This window comes from Panthera onca, chromosome B2, assembly GCF_046562875.1.
Source record: "Panthera onca isolate mPanOnc1 chromosome B2, mPanOnc1 haplotype 2, whole genome shotgun sequence".
Taxonomy (NCBI): domain Eukaryota; kingdom Metazoa; phylum Chordata; class Mammalia; order Carnivora; family Felidae; genus Panthera; species Panthera onca.
The window spans coordinates 106,348,493-106,362,709 of record NC_138343.1 but is presented as its reverse complement, the minus strand read 5'-3'; the positions used below and the strand labels follow the sequence as shown (position 1 = coordinate 106,362,709).

The 14,217-nt window shown below is 35.3% G+C and overlaps 1 protein-coding gene and 1 long non-coding RNA gene across 4 annotated transcripts in view; one reads left to right on the top strand and one right to left on the bottom strand.

Annotated features, from left to right (window-relative positions):
• The window catches only part of CEP85L (centrosomal protein 85L), a 164,592-nt gene that overhangs the window by 116,839 nt on the left and 33,536 nt on the right, over nt 1–14,217 (top strand). Inside the window, exon 6 of one of the 2 annotated variants that reach the window (XM_060616510.3) lies at nt 8,470–8,649. The exons of the other annotated variant lie outside the window; for it this stretch is intronic. Coding sequence (XP_060472493.1) covers nt 8,470–8,649 — 180 coding nt within the window. The remainder of the gene's footprint in view (nt 1–8,469; nt 8,650–14,217) is intronic. 2 annotated transcript variants of the gene reach the window in all.
• LOC132667572 (uncharacterized) overlaps nt 10,872–14,217 on the bottom strand; it is a 33,255-nt gene continuing 29,909 nt past the window's right edge. For both annotated transcript variants that reach the window (XR_009605236.3, XR_009605237.3), the window contains one exon: nt 10,872–11,111. This is a non-coding gene — a long non-coding RNA (uncharacterized LOC132667572). The remainder of the gene's footprint in view (nt 11,112–14,217) is intronic.

The following is a 14,217-nucleotide window of genomic DNA, read 5'->3' as shown; positions in this document are numbered from 1 at the left end:
GTCTTCTGCAGAGCTTAAATTTTTAATGAAATCCAGCTTATCATTTGTTTCTTTTTTTTAAACATTAAAAAAAAATGTTTATTTATTTTGAGAGAGAAAGCAAGAGCACAAGCAGTGAGTGAGGGAAAGAGAGAATCCAAGCAGGCTCCATGCTGTCAGCACAGAGCCCAATACGGGGCTCAATCCCATGAACCATGAGATCATGACCTGAGCCGAAATCAAGAGTTGGATGCTTAACCAACTGAGCATCCGGGTGCCCCCATTTGTTTCTTTTACGGATCTTACCTTTAGTAGTGTATCTAAAAGTTATTGTCATATCTAGGTTTTTTTTCTATGTTATCTTCTAGGGGTTTTATAGTTTTCCATTTTAACAGTTAGGTCTGTAGTCCATTTTGTGTTAATTTTTGTGAAAAGTGTAAAGCCTGTGTCTAGATTCATTTTCTTGCATATAGATGTCCCATTGTTCCAGCATCATTTGTTGAAAAGACTTTCTTTGCTCCATTGTACTGCCTTTGTTTTTTGTCAAAAATCAGTTGGCTGTATTTATATGTGGATCTATTTCTAGGCCTTCATTTCTTTTCCACTGACCTGTTTGGTCTTTCCTCAATGCCATACACTCTACATTACTGTAGATTTATTTTAAGTCTTGACATCAGGTGGTCAGTCCTGCATCTTTATTCTTTTCCTTCAATATTATGTTGACTATTCTGGGTCTTTTGTTTTTTCATAGAAACTTTACAATTAGTTTGTTGCTACCCACAAAATAACTTGTTTGGATTTGCCTGAGATTGCATTGAATCTATGGATTAAGTTGGGTAAAACTTAACATCTTGACAGTATTGAGTCTGTCTGTGGACATGGAATATCTCTTTGTTTATTTCATCCTTCTTTGGTGTCTTTGATCAGAGTTTTGTAACTTTCCTTATATCTTGTACTTTGTTACATTTATACTTATTTCATTTTGGGGGTGCTAATGTAAATGCCAGTGTGTTTTAAATTTCAAATTCTACTTGTTCATTGCTGGCATATAGGAAAACACCTGACTTTCATACATTAATCTTGTTTCTTGCAACCTAGGAATTATTTTCCTATTAGTTTCAGGAGGTGGGTTTTTTGTTTTTTGTTTTTGTTTTTGTTTTTGTTTTTTGGTCTGTTTTCTTGGATTTTCTATATAAGTGATTATATCATCTGTGAACAAAACTGTTTTAATTCTTTTTTCTGCCCAACTGGCATACATTTTATTTCCTTCTCTTGTTTTATTGCATTCCCTAGGATTTCCAGTACAGTGTAGAAAATCAGTGGTGGGAGGAACATCCTTGCCTTGTTCCTGATGAAGCTTCAAGTTTCTTACCATTAACTGCTGCTAGCTATAGTTTTTTTCTAGATGTTCTTTATCAAGTTTAGTAAGTTTGCCTCTATTCCAAGTTTGGTTATAGTTTTTAGCATGAATGAGTGTTGAATTTTGTCAGAATTATTTTCTACATTTAATTGATATGATCATAATGTTTTTTCCTCTGTAGACTGTTGATATGATGGATTACATTAATTGATTTTTGAATGTTGAACCAGCCTAAATTGCTGGGAAAAATTTCAGTTGGTCATGGTGAATAATTCTTTTTATACATTGTTAGATCCAGTTTGCTATTTTTTTGAGGATCCATTTATGTAAAATATTGGTCTGTAGCTTTCTTTTTTAAAAAATTAAAACAATTTTTTTTTTTTTTTTTTTTTTTTTTTTAGTAATCTCTACACCCAACGTGGGGCTTGAACTCATGACACTGAGATCAAGAGTCGCATACTCTTCCAAGTGAGCCAGGCAGATGCCCTTATAGTTTTCTTGTAATGTCTTTGTCTCATTTGGTATTAGGGTAATTGTGGCCTCATAGAATGAGTTAGAAGTATTCCTTCTGCTTCTGTGTCTGGAAGAGATTGTAGAAAGTCAGTATAATTTCTTCCATTTTTATTTTTTATTTTTTAATGTTTTTTTAAAAAATTTTTATTTTTAACGTTTATTTATTTTTGAGACAGAGAGAGACACAGCATGAATGGGGGAGGGTCAGAGAGAGAGGGAGACACAGAATCTGAAACAGGCTCCAGGCTCTGAGCTGTCAGCACAGAGCCCGACATGGGGCTTGAACTCACGGACCACGAGATCATGACCTGAGCCGAAGTCGGACACCCAACTGACTTGAGCCACCCAGGCGCCCCTGATTTCTTCCGTTTTTAAATGCTTGGTAGAATTCACCAGTAAACCCATCTGGGCCTGGTGCTTTCTGTGTTAGAAAGTGATTAATTATTGATTTAATTTCTTTAATTGGCCTCTTCAGATTATTTATTTCTTGTATGAGTTTTGGCAGGTTGTGGTTTTCAAGAAATTAGTCTATTTCATCTAGGTCATCAAATTTATTGGCATAAAGTTGTTCATAATAATCCTTTATTATATTTTTTAATGTCCATGGGATCTGTAGTGATGTTTGCCCTTAAAATCTGATATTAATAAATTTGTGTCTTCTTTCTTTTTTCTTAGTTAGCCTGAACTAGAAGGTTATTGATTTTATAGATCTTTTCCAGAATGAGTTTTGATTTTGTTGATTTTCTATATTGATTTCCTGTTTTCAGTTTCATTGATTTCTGCTTTAATTTTTATTCTTCTATACTTTGGATTTGATTCATTTTTCTGTGTCTAGTTTCCAATGTGGAAGCTTAGAAAATTGATTTTAAGCCTTTCTTGTTTTCTAATATATGCACGTGACGTTATAAATTTCCCTCAAAGCACTGCTTTAATTACATCCCACAAATTTTAGATAATCTGTATTTTCATTTCCCTTTAGTACAGAATATTTTAAAATTTCTCTTGATATTTCTTCTTTGATCCAGAAGTTATCTAGAAGTGTACTATTTAATCTTCAAGTATTTTGGGATTTTTATAGCTACCTTTCTGTTGATTTCTGGTTTAATTACATTATGGTTTGAGAGCATATATTGTTTGATCCTTCTTCTTTTACATTTGTTAAGACATGTTTTATCACCCAAAATGTGGTCTATTTTGGTAAATGTTCTGTATGAGCTTGAGAAGAATGTGTAATCTGAAGTAGTCTATACATGTCAATTACATCCAGACAACTGTTGATGCTGTTTAGTTCAACTGTGTTCTTAGTAATTTTCTACTTGATGGGTCTGTTCATTTCTGATAGAGGGTTGTTAAAGTCTCCAGTTATTATAGTAGATTCATTTGTTTCTCCTGTAGTTCTCTCAGTTTTTACAGCACATATGTTGCTGCTCTGTTGTTAAGCATATACACATTAAGGATTGCTAAGGCTTCTTGGAGTATTGACCCTTTCATGTAATGCTCATTTTGGTTCCTGATAACTTTCCTGGCTGTAAAGTCTGCTTTTTCTGAAATTAATATAGCTATTCTACTTTCTTTTGATGAGAAGTTAGCATGACGTATCTTTTTCCATCCCTTTGCTTTTAATCTGCGTGTGTCATTATTTTTAGTGTGGGTTTCTTGTAGGGAGCATATAGTCAGGTCTTGTTTTAGGACCCATTGAGGCAGTCTCTGTCTTTCAGTTGATGTATTTATACTATTTACATTTAAAGTGATTATTGATACAGTTGGGTTAAAACCAACCATGTTTGTTACTGTTTTTTTGCTCTTGTTCTTTGTTCCTATTTTTGTCTTCCACACTTTGTCTGCCTTTTGTGCTTTTACTCGAGCATTTAATATAATTCTATTTTCTCTCCTTTCTTAGCATATAGATTACACTTCTTTTTTTAGTGGTTGCCCTAGAATTTGCAATATACACTTAAACCAACCCAAGTCTGCTTGCAGATAACACTGTACCTTTCAGGAGTGGTGCAAATTCCTTGTAATAATTAAGTACTACTAAATCTTCCTTCCTTTTTCTTGTATCATTGCTGTCATTCATTTCACTTAAGCATACACACACACTAAGTGAACACATTGTTGCCATTATTGTTGAATAAGCATATCTATTAGATTAAGACAAATAAAAGCTTTTATTTGATTTGATTTGATTTGATTTGATTTGATTTGAGTTTCTGACCTATATCATTTTCCTTCTCTCTGAGGAACTTCCTTTTAACATTTCTTCCAAGCCAAGTCCATTGGCAACAAATTCCCTCAACTTTGTTTGAGAAAACCTTTACTTCTTCACCTTTGAAGAATAATTTCAGAGTATAGAATTACAGGTTGGTGGGTTTTTTTCTCTCAACACAAAGTATTTCACTCTACTTTCTTCTTGTTTGCACAGTTTCTGAGAAGTCAGATACAACTGTTATGTTAGCCTGTCTGGAGATAAGGTGTTTTTCCCTCTGGTTTATTTCGAGATATTTTTTTATCTTTGATTTTCAGAAATCTAAGTATAATATGCCTCGATGTAGTTTTTTGGAATTTATTCTGCTTGATCTCTGAGCTTCCTGAATCTGAGATGTGGTAGTTGACAGTTTGGGGAAATTCTCAGTCATTTTTGTTTCAAATGCTGTTTTCATTCCTTTCTTCTCCTTGTATTGTTATATACCTTTTGTAGTTATTTCACAGTTCTTGGATATTCTCTTTTATTTTTTCCAGTGTTTTTTCTCTTTGTTCTATAGTTTTGGAAGTTTCTTGTCATATCCTCAAGCTCTAAGATTGTTTCCTGAACTGTGTTCAGTCAACTGATGAGCCCATCAAAGACCTTCTTTATATCTGTTATAGCATTTTTGATCTCTAAAAATTATTTTTCATTCTAAGGATAGCCACCTCTGTGCTTATTACATTAACCATATGTTCTTGCCTGTTTTCTGCCTTAGCATTAATGCCCTATATTGATCATAGTCTTAAAAATTTTTTGGTCTAATAATTCCAGCATTCCTATCATATCTGACTCTGGTTCTGTTGCTTATTTAGTCTGTCCAGCTGTGATTTTGTCTTTTAGTGTGCCTTGTAATTTTTTGTTGAAAGATCAGATGTACTAGGTAAAAGGAAATGTGGTAAATAATAATATAATGGTAAGGTGTAGAGAAAGAAATATTATGTAGTCCTTTGGTTAGGTGTTAGTCTTTTTGTGAGCCTGTGATTTTGGACTCTGAACTTAATGAGTGCTTCTGTCTTTTTCTTTCCTACCCTTAAGTGAGATAGGATGGCTAGAGACAACTAGAATTGAATATTTCTCTTCTAGGTAGGTTAGTTCCCTTCTAGGTAGGGTAGTCTCTAGTTTAATAGTTTCTACTGAAGACAGGTCTTGTTAAGAAGAATGTAGTGTTCTGGTGTATTTCCAAATGGTTCCTTTTATCCTCTTCCTGCTAGAAACATGAAGAGATTTTCCCCTGATAATTAATCACTGTGAGGACCTGATAGAGCTCGTGGCAGTAAAACTCAAAAAAGTTGAGTGTCTCCTATGACTAGATCTCCCTTGGAGTTTTTGACTCTCAGAATTGTCCATTCTGAGCCTCCAGCAATTCATCAACTTCAGTTCTGGTTTTCCTATTCCAGCATTGGTTGCAAGGAGGATTTTGTTCTAGTAAGTGTGACTTTCTATATTCATCTGTCTCTCCAATTTAGGAGGCAGAAGTTTACCCTGTGACCTTACTTCTGATATATCTAAGAATAATTGTTGATTTTTCAGTGTGTTCAGCTTTTTCACTTGTTAATAAAACAGATGGAATGGAAATTTCTGAGCTCATTACATGCCAGATTATAGACTATAAGTCTGTGTTATTTTTTTTTTTTTTTAGTTTCCTATCCTGGCCCACCCATCTTTCTGAATTTTAGACCCATCTCTCTAACTTCCTCTCTGTTTGTATGTTCAAATGATAATCTTAATAAGCTCTAATTGTAATTAAGTACATCTGCTTAGAGCTGTTCTATATGACCTTCTTACCTTGGCTCAGAATAGGATCTTTCTTCCCTGTTACTTGACTAAAAATCTCAAACCTTAGTTCTCTAACATTTCCTGTCTGTACACTTCTTAAAAAATAATTTTCTCTAAATCCTCTCAATTCTACTTCCAGACTTTCTTCATTCTGTTCTCCATGCTCTTGTTTAACTCCTCTTTTTTATCAGCTAAGTAGGTTAGAATAATTTCTGAAAGTGACATATTCATATCCATTCATCCATTCTCAGTATCCTCTAATTCCTGTTGTCCACTGCTTCCAGTGGTTGTAGCACTCTCTTGTTCTCTTTACTCTTTTCTTTTCCCTTCAATCAAAAGTTACTGAGAGTTGGGAAACCTGGGTGGCTCATTCGGTTGAGCATCCAACTTCGGCTCAGGTCATGATCTCCGGGTCTGTGAGTTTGAGCCCCACATCGGGCTCTGCTGACAGCTCAGAGTCTGGAGCCTGCTTCAGATTCTGTGTCCCTCTCTCGTTCTGCCCCTCCCCCACTCACGTTCTGACTCTTTCTCAAGAACAAATAAACATTAATAAATAAATAAACAAAGTTATTGAGAGTCTGCCTACTGGGCTAAATGCCAGGGAATACAGAGATTTACAAAACAGAGTTCACAATCTTCTTAAATCATGTTACTTTGTTATTATAAAACCATCACTGGTTTTATAACCCGTGGTTTTATGGTCTTAACTCATTTCCTATGAGTTAAGATTTAACTCTGAATCTTGTGATTATACAACAGTATGGTCCCACGTAGATTTTTAAATTTCCCCTTATATCCATCCTCCCTCTTACAATCCATACTTTAAACAGCGATGGGTATTCTCTGTATATATTCCATTTATTTATTTTTTTAAGTTGTATTTATTTATTTTGAGAGAGAGAACGAGAGAGAGCGCGCAGGAGAGGGGAAGAGAGAGAGGGAAAGAAAATCCCAGCCAGGCTCAGCATGGTCAGCACAGCCCAATGTGGGGCTCCATCTGATGAACCATGAGATCATGCATGATCTGAGCTCTTCCCTTCTCCATTTCCTCCATATCCTCCTTATTTTCCCTCTCCATTTCCTCCATATCCTCCTTATTTTCAAAGGGTATCTCAAAAGCCACTTCCCAGTAAAGCCTTTTTCCTCATTCTCCCAATGTTGTCTTCATTTGTCCTCCCACCTCCCCATTCTTTTTACTTAAAACGACTTTTCTTTGGCTACCATATTGTATGGTGCCCTATATATATATAATCATCTGAGGGTTTCTCTGATGCCTCTGATTAGAATTTGAGTTTTTAAAGGACAGTGGTAGAGTCTGTCATCTTTGAAATACTCAGCACACGATAAATGCTACTTATATAATTTTTGAATTATAACTCCTCCTTTGGTGAAGTATGAGTTCTTCAAGGTCTAGTTCAAGTTCACTTCCTGTAAAACCTTCCCATAGGTACTACAGTACAACTGTCTTTGCACTTAGACAGTTTTCATTGTCTTTCTTTGTGTGATACTTTATTAAACTGCTGAGACCTTGCTTTATTAACTGTTGAATCCCTAGTACACAATTCTTAATATATGTGCTTAAGTAAATATGTGTTGAGTAAGTGGAAAAATAAATTGTCTGTTTACTTTCACATTACTGTATTGGTATCTTTTACAGTACTTAGAACATTTTAATTTTTTGAGGAAATATTTGTATTTTCTGTCTGCCTTTTCCTGATTGTAATGCTGCATGGTAGGGGAAAGATCCAACCTGAATTCCTTATAAAACCTCGCTCATAGAAACAAGAATGCATTTGTTCAATCAGCAATTATTTTTTGAGCTCTTATTTTATGTCAGTGATTATTCTAGGAAATACCGATATAAGGGCAACTAAGATGGACAATAATTCCTGCTTTCATGGACCTTACATTCTAGTTAGAGGAAAAAATTAATACTTATTGATGGGGCACCTGGGTGCCTCAGTCGGTTGAGTGTCTGACTCTTGATTTCAGCTCAGGCCATGATCTCATAGTCGTGTTCTTGAGCCTGTGTTAGGCTCTGCGCTGGGCATGGAACCCACTTGAGATTCTCTCTCCCTTTCTCTTTGCCCACCCCCTCCCCACCCCATGCTTGTGCGCATGCACTCTCTTTGTCCCTCTCAAAAATTACTTACTGAGTTTAATATTAGCTGGAAATGCTCACCTGTGAAGAATTAGTTCTTTAGTTTTTATCTCCCTAGACCTTTCATTTCTGTTTAATGTATTATTTATGTCCTAATTATACTTTTTAACCAAAAACCTTGCCTTTATTAAGCTTTTCTTTATGTGTTAGGAACTTTACGTATTTTCTCTCTGTTCTTCAAAAAAAAACACTGCAAGGTAGACTTTATTATTTCTGATTTATAGATGAGAAGACAGGTTTGGCATTGGTAAGTAAGTAATGTGATTTAATCATGGCACATAACTAGGAAGTGGGAGAGCTGGGATTCATGCCAAGGGCTGTCTGTTGCAGAAGCCTATATATACACTCTCTGTACAATACCTTATTTCCAGTTTCTTTTCATTTTTTCAGGACAAGTAAATCTTTAACCTGTTTTATTTTTTTCTTTCCTGATAGCCACAGTATGAGAACAGTTCACTCCAAACTCCATTTTGTGATCAGTCAGTATCCCATTCCCAGCAAGAGGAACTTGAGCAAAAGCTTGCATCTACTGAAAAAGAGGTTTTACAGCTCAACCAGTTTCTCAAACAAAGAATAAGCCAATTTAGTGAAGAAAAGAAGAAACTGGAGGAAAAGGTAGCTATTTTTAATAAAGTTGAATTAGGTCAATAACATTGCTTCAACATATAATTCTTTGTCATCTACTATATTTTAGGTGTTATACCAGGTTGTACACTTAGATTAAAATGATTAGTTTTGTAGTAACTTTTAAGAACGTCTGTGCCGTCTACAAAAATCTAAAGATTTTCTTGAGGGATTAAAAATGCCGCAGTATATTACATCTTGCTAACTAGTAGTGAAACGTTTTTTTAAGTTTGTTGCCTACACTGAGATGTGACACAAATAACTTTTTCTTCTCTTTTTTGGGGTCCCTGTTTCTTTGTCTTGTTGAGTATGAAGGACTGGTAAATGAAATAAAGGTGGTCTTTTTTCATAAGAACATGACTTAAAGTTATTTAAGCTGAAGCCCCTGATTCAGAACAAGTAGTGAAAAAACAAAATCTTTATGCATGTGATATATCCTTATATTTATTTGACCTTTCTACCTTTATTAAAGTATTTTTGTATTTCCTTTCATTCCATTATAGTGTCATTAAAGATCAAGTAGATCACCTGCTAGCCCTAATTTACTGAAGAAGCATAGATCCTTAAGCTGCTTGCTACTTAGTTGCAGAACTGGTTTTAGACTCTTGATATGCCCAGCTTATTATTCTATTAATTGAAACTTCCATTCAAGTGATCTTGAAACAGTCACCGTGATTTCTGCAGGCATGTTTGGAGTTATTAATAGAGCACTCAGTTGACATTTTTGTGTGTTTGTATATGTATACATGTGAGTTAAATTTTGGATCTTCCAAAACCTGACAAAAATGTACATGGTTTCTCTTAGCTGTATGATGTATTTTATGTTGGCTAACTTGAAAATAACTTAGGTACCTGTTTCTTGTTTCTTTTCTGTATTTTGGGGGCTCTGTGCAATACCATAATCTGGAGGGAGCTAAAAAAATATTTATTGGTTCTATAGATTTGGGAGGGATTAAAATATTTTCTCACCTGAGATTTGTTAATTGAAAGATTGTGTGCAAATTACGATGATTTGGTGGATACAGACTTTAAAATATATTTTTATGTCTTATCTAGATTTTTCTCATCTTTTGTTACTTGAAAAATATTTCAAGCTGTTCATGTCCAAAAGACAATTCTTATTTTGCCTTCTGAGTGCCCTCTTCTTCCTAAATAATATAAAACAAAATTTTCTTTAGTGTTCATTACTGTTACTGCATATTCAGTTACTCATGCATGCTGGAAACCTTACCAACATTAAGCCGGTCTCCTAAATATATATACAATCCATCTAACACTACCAGAGTGGTCCAAGTCATCATCTCTTGGCAAAAGCTTTTTTAAGGGCCTCTTCATTGGTGTCTCTGAATCCGATCTTTCCCTGCCTGTCTGCTTTCCTCTCTGTCTCCAGTCACTTTTTTTGTTGTTGTTATTGTTACAATTCCGTGTATTTTATTTATTATATTTTCTTTAAATTGAAGCATAATTTATATATAGTCAAATCAAAACCTCTCAATCACTAGGAGTGCCTGGCTGGCTCAGTCAGTAGAATATGCAACTCTTAATCTCAGGGTCATGGGTTTGAACCCCATGTTGGGCATAGAGTTTACTTAATAAGCAAACATTTCAGTCCCAAGAAATTCCTTTGTGCTTCTTTCTAGTCTAGTTTCCTTCCTGTTTCTGAAACACTGTTACCACTACAGATTAGTTTTGAATCTTCTTGGTCTTCATATAAATGGAGTCATACTGTATGTATTCTTTTGTGTTGGTTTTCTTTCACTTAATACCTTTGATATTTATTCATATTGTTGTATATGTATTGGTAGTTTGTCCCTATCTACTGCTGAGTTGCATTGTATTATATAGATATATCATGGTGTGTCTACTCTCTTGTTAATGGATATTTGAATTGTTTGCATTTTGAGGAAATTATCAACAAGGCTGCTGTAGACATTCCTGTAACAGACATTTTTTATATGAATATTTTCATTTCTCCCGGGTAAATTCCTAACAATGGAATTTCTGAATCCTACATTTCATACGATAGAGGTTTAACTTACAAGAAACTACCTGAGTTCTGCACACTTAGTGACCTTTCTGAGTTGGCCTTATGGATTGGGGCATCCTGAGCCAGTGATCCTGTGCTGAGATGCTTCAAAGCCTTATAAAAATGCTTAGATCCCCACTTAGAGGCCTGCTGTACCTAAGTTTAGCAAGAGATTTGGAGGTAGGAATGAGGTTGATGGGCTTCGTCATTTATAAAATCGGGAGTGCTCATAAAAGAAGTACGGCTTTGAAAGCTTCAAGTCCTGCATCTGCTTATGGTCATCATTAATCAGCTTTACGTGGAGTACACATCAGATGGAGCCTGGTCAGCTGGCTTTAAATTTCAGCAAGCTCTGTTAGATGGGAATGTGAAACATCGCTGTACATTTGTAGAAGTGCTGTATTGTTTCTGGTGTGAATAAATGTACCTGTGAGGTAGAAAGAAAAGGAAAGACCACCCGAGTTCTCCCAGTGCTGGTACCATTTAACACTTCTATCAACGCATGAGAGTTCCAGTTGCTCCACAGCCTCCCAGCCCATTCTTGATCGTGTGGAGGACTGAACTTTTTAAAATGAAGACCTAGTCATTTGACTTACTTGATAAAACCCAGTAATGCCATCTCATTGTCTTTAAAGTAAGAATCAAATTCTTCCCCTGACCAGAAAGGCCCTGCCTAACTATAACCTTTGGCTCTAGCTGTCTCCCTCTGGTACACTGTGTCACAGTGCAGTGCTTACTGTTGCTCCAACAGGTCAGGCTTGGGTTCTGGTATCAGAGTCTTTACACAGAATTTCTTCTTTGCCTGGTTAATACTCGACTCTCTTCTCCCACTACTCACCCATTTATTTTGTCAAGTCTCAGCTTAAATATCTTTCTCCTGTAACCCCTTCTTTTTGTATGTTTAGAGCATTTTGTTTTGTTTTTCTAGTACTTAACACAATTTTGAGTAATCATTGTATTTTAATATTTCTCTGTAAGCTCTAGGAAAGCAGGGATGTATCAGTCTGTCACTGTAGCATATGTAACACCAGCCATGGTGCCTGGCATATTGAATGAATGAATGAACGAATGAATGCTTTCAAGTGATTTTTATCAAGAGAGAAGAGAAGAGAGATAAGAGTGAGATAAGAATAAATTAGATATTAAAGATGTCAGAGTGAGTGTATGATAGAGCAAACTCCTGAGAAAAATAGGAAAAGGTTGATAACAGACACCAAGATGGAAGAATTACTTTTGGGAAAGAGGAACAGTCTCTATATGGAGTGAGGCAGTTGAGAATGGAAATATGTATACCAGAGAAATTCAGAAGGGGGCTTGGTGTTAGAGTTTGTGTCAGAGGCCATGGAGATGATGTGAGTTTTTGAAGGGAGTGCAGAAGCTAGTAAATAGACTCATGGGTAACACATTAACTGATCAGCACTTGAGGCCCACATGAGATTGGATTGCATTGTTTCCTTCTGCATTTCCTCTCTGTTATCCTGATCAAGACTGATACTACGACAGAAAAGCATTCAATGTGAAAAATAACAAAAATAGAAGTTGCTTTAAAAAAAATTTTTTTAATATAATTTATTGTCAGATTGGTTTCCATACAACACCCAGTGCTCATGCCAACAAGTGCCCTAATGTTTGTTTATTTTTGAGAAAAAGACAGAGCATAATTGGGGGAAGGACAGAGAGATGGAGACACAGAATCCGAAGCAGGCGCCAGGCTCTGAGCTGTCAGCACAGACCCCGATGTGGGGCTCGAACTCACAAGCTGTGAGATCATGACCTGAGCCAAAGTCACATACTTAACCAACTGAGCCACGCAGGCACCCCAGAAATTGCCTTCTGATAAGCTCTTTCTTGTATATGCCAGATAGCATGTGAAGGTGCATTAAGTGCATTTTTTCATTTAATATTAACTAATCTTCACAAAAATCCTGGCAGATATATACTATATCCCCATTTTAAAAACTGAGCAAATTGAAGCTCTGAGACAAGTTGAATAATTTGTCCAGTTGGATGTAGGTAGAAATTATTGAAAAGCAAGGAGTAAAATTCAGGACGGTTTAACTCTACAGCTGATGCTTTGTTCTAATAATAATGGTTTATTTATAAGAAAATTTAGAGGAAAACATTTCCTCAGTAATCTATTTTGTTCTAATAACTGTATTTAAAATAAAAATATATTTGTTTGTAAACCTCTTCTGAAAACAGGGCCCTCCTTATTGTCTTCTAGAAATAATCTCAATACTAAATATTTCCTTGAACAAAAAAAAGTAACCTTTTATAAATTGAATAGGGAAAATTTCTTGGTGATAGCTGATTTACCTGGAGGTAATTACTGGAGCTCACATTTTAGTAACCAACATGAAACTTTTAAGTTCAAAACAAAACAAAACAAAACAAAACAAAAGAGCTTCTCATCAGTGAACAGGGCTTAAAAAACAACAACAACAACAACAACAACCCAGACTTAGTGATTATGTGTAATCAGCTTGTGGTCAACAAATAGCATAAACAGTATCCAGTAGGAGAGTATTGGCAGACATTTGTGATCAAGGGCAGCAAGCTTGACACAACAGCACAGAAGACAGTTGTCCAGCCAAAGAAAAAAAAGCAAACTAGGACATCTTTGCACAGGAGAAGATAGCATGACTAACCTATTCCATTGGCTTCTCTTTGAGGACATCGTTGTGTCACATTTAAGACACTTAAAAAATTAAATATAAATTAGGGCGACATTAATAAAAATAGGCTGGTTATTTTTATTTCTGTAACTTACAGGGTCATTTGCTAAGGCAAGAATAGGCTTTGTTGATGGGGAATACAGGCAGAACTGGTTGCTAGAGAGTTTGGGGGAATTGGGTTATGCAGAGTATGAAAGAACTGAAAGAACATTGGCTTTTCAGTCAGAGGTTTATATTTGAATCCCACCTGTGTCTCAGTGACTTGTACTTAAGTCACTAAGATCTCTGGACCTCATATTCAAAAAAGGAATAATTTATGTCTTTTTTGGAAAAATTTCTGTTCACATCCTCTGCTTATTTTTTAATCATATTATTTGGTTTTTTGGTGTTGAGTTGTATAAGTTCTTTATATATTTTGGATATTAACTTCCTTATTGGATATATCATTTGTAAGAGAAATTCAGTACCACGAGATACCATCTTACACCTGTCAGAATAGCTGAAATCAAAAATGTAAGAAATAACAAGTGTTGATGAAGAGAAAAAAGAACCCTTGTGCACTGCACATTTGTGTAGCCTCTGGAAAACAGTATGAAGGTTCCTTAAAAATTAAATATAGAATTACCATATGATCCAGTAATCCCAGTACTGGGTATTTACCCAAAGAAAACAAAAACACTAATTTAAAAAGATACATGTACTCCTGTGTTTATTGCAGCATTACTTACAATAGCCAAGATATGAAAGCAACCCAAGTGTTTACTGTTAAATGAATGGGTAAAGAAGATGTGGCATATATACACAACCAAATAATACTCAGCCATGAAAAAGAATGAGTTCTTGCTGTTTGCAACAACA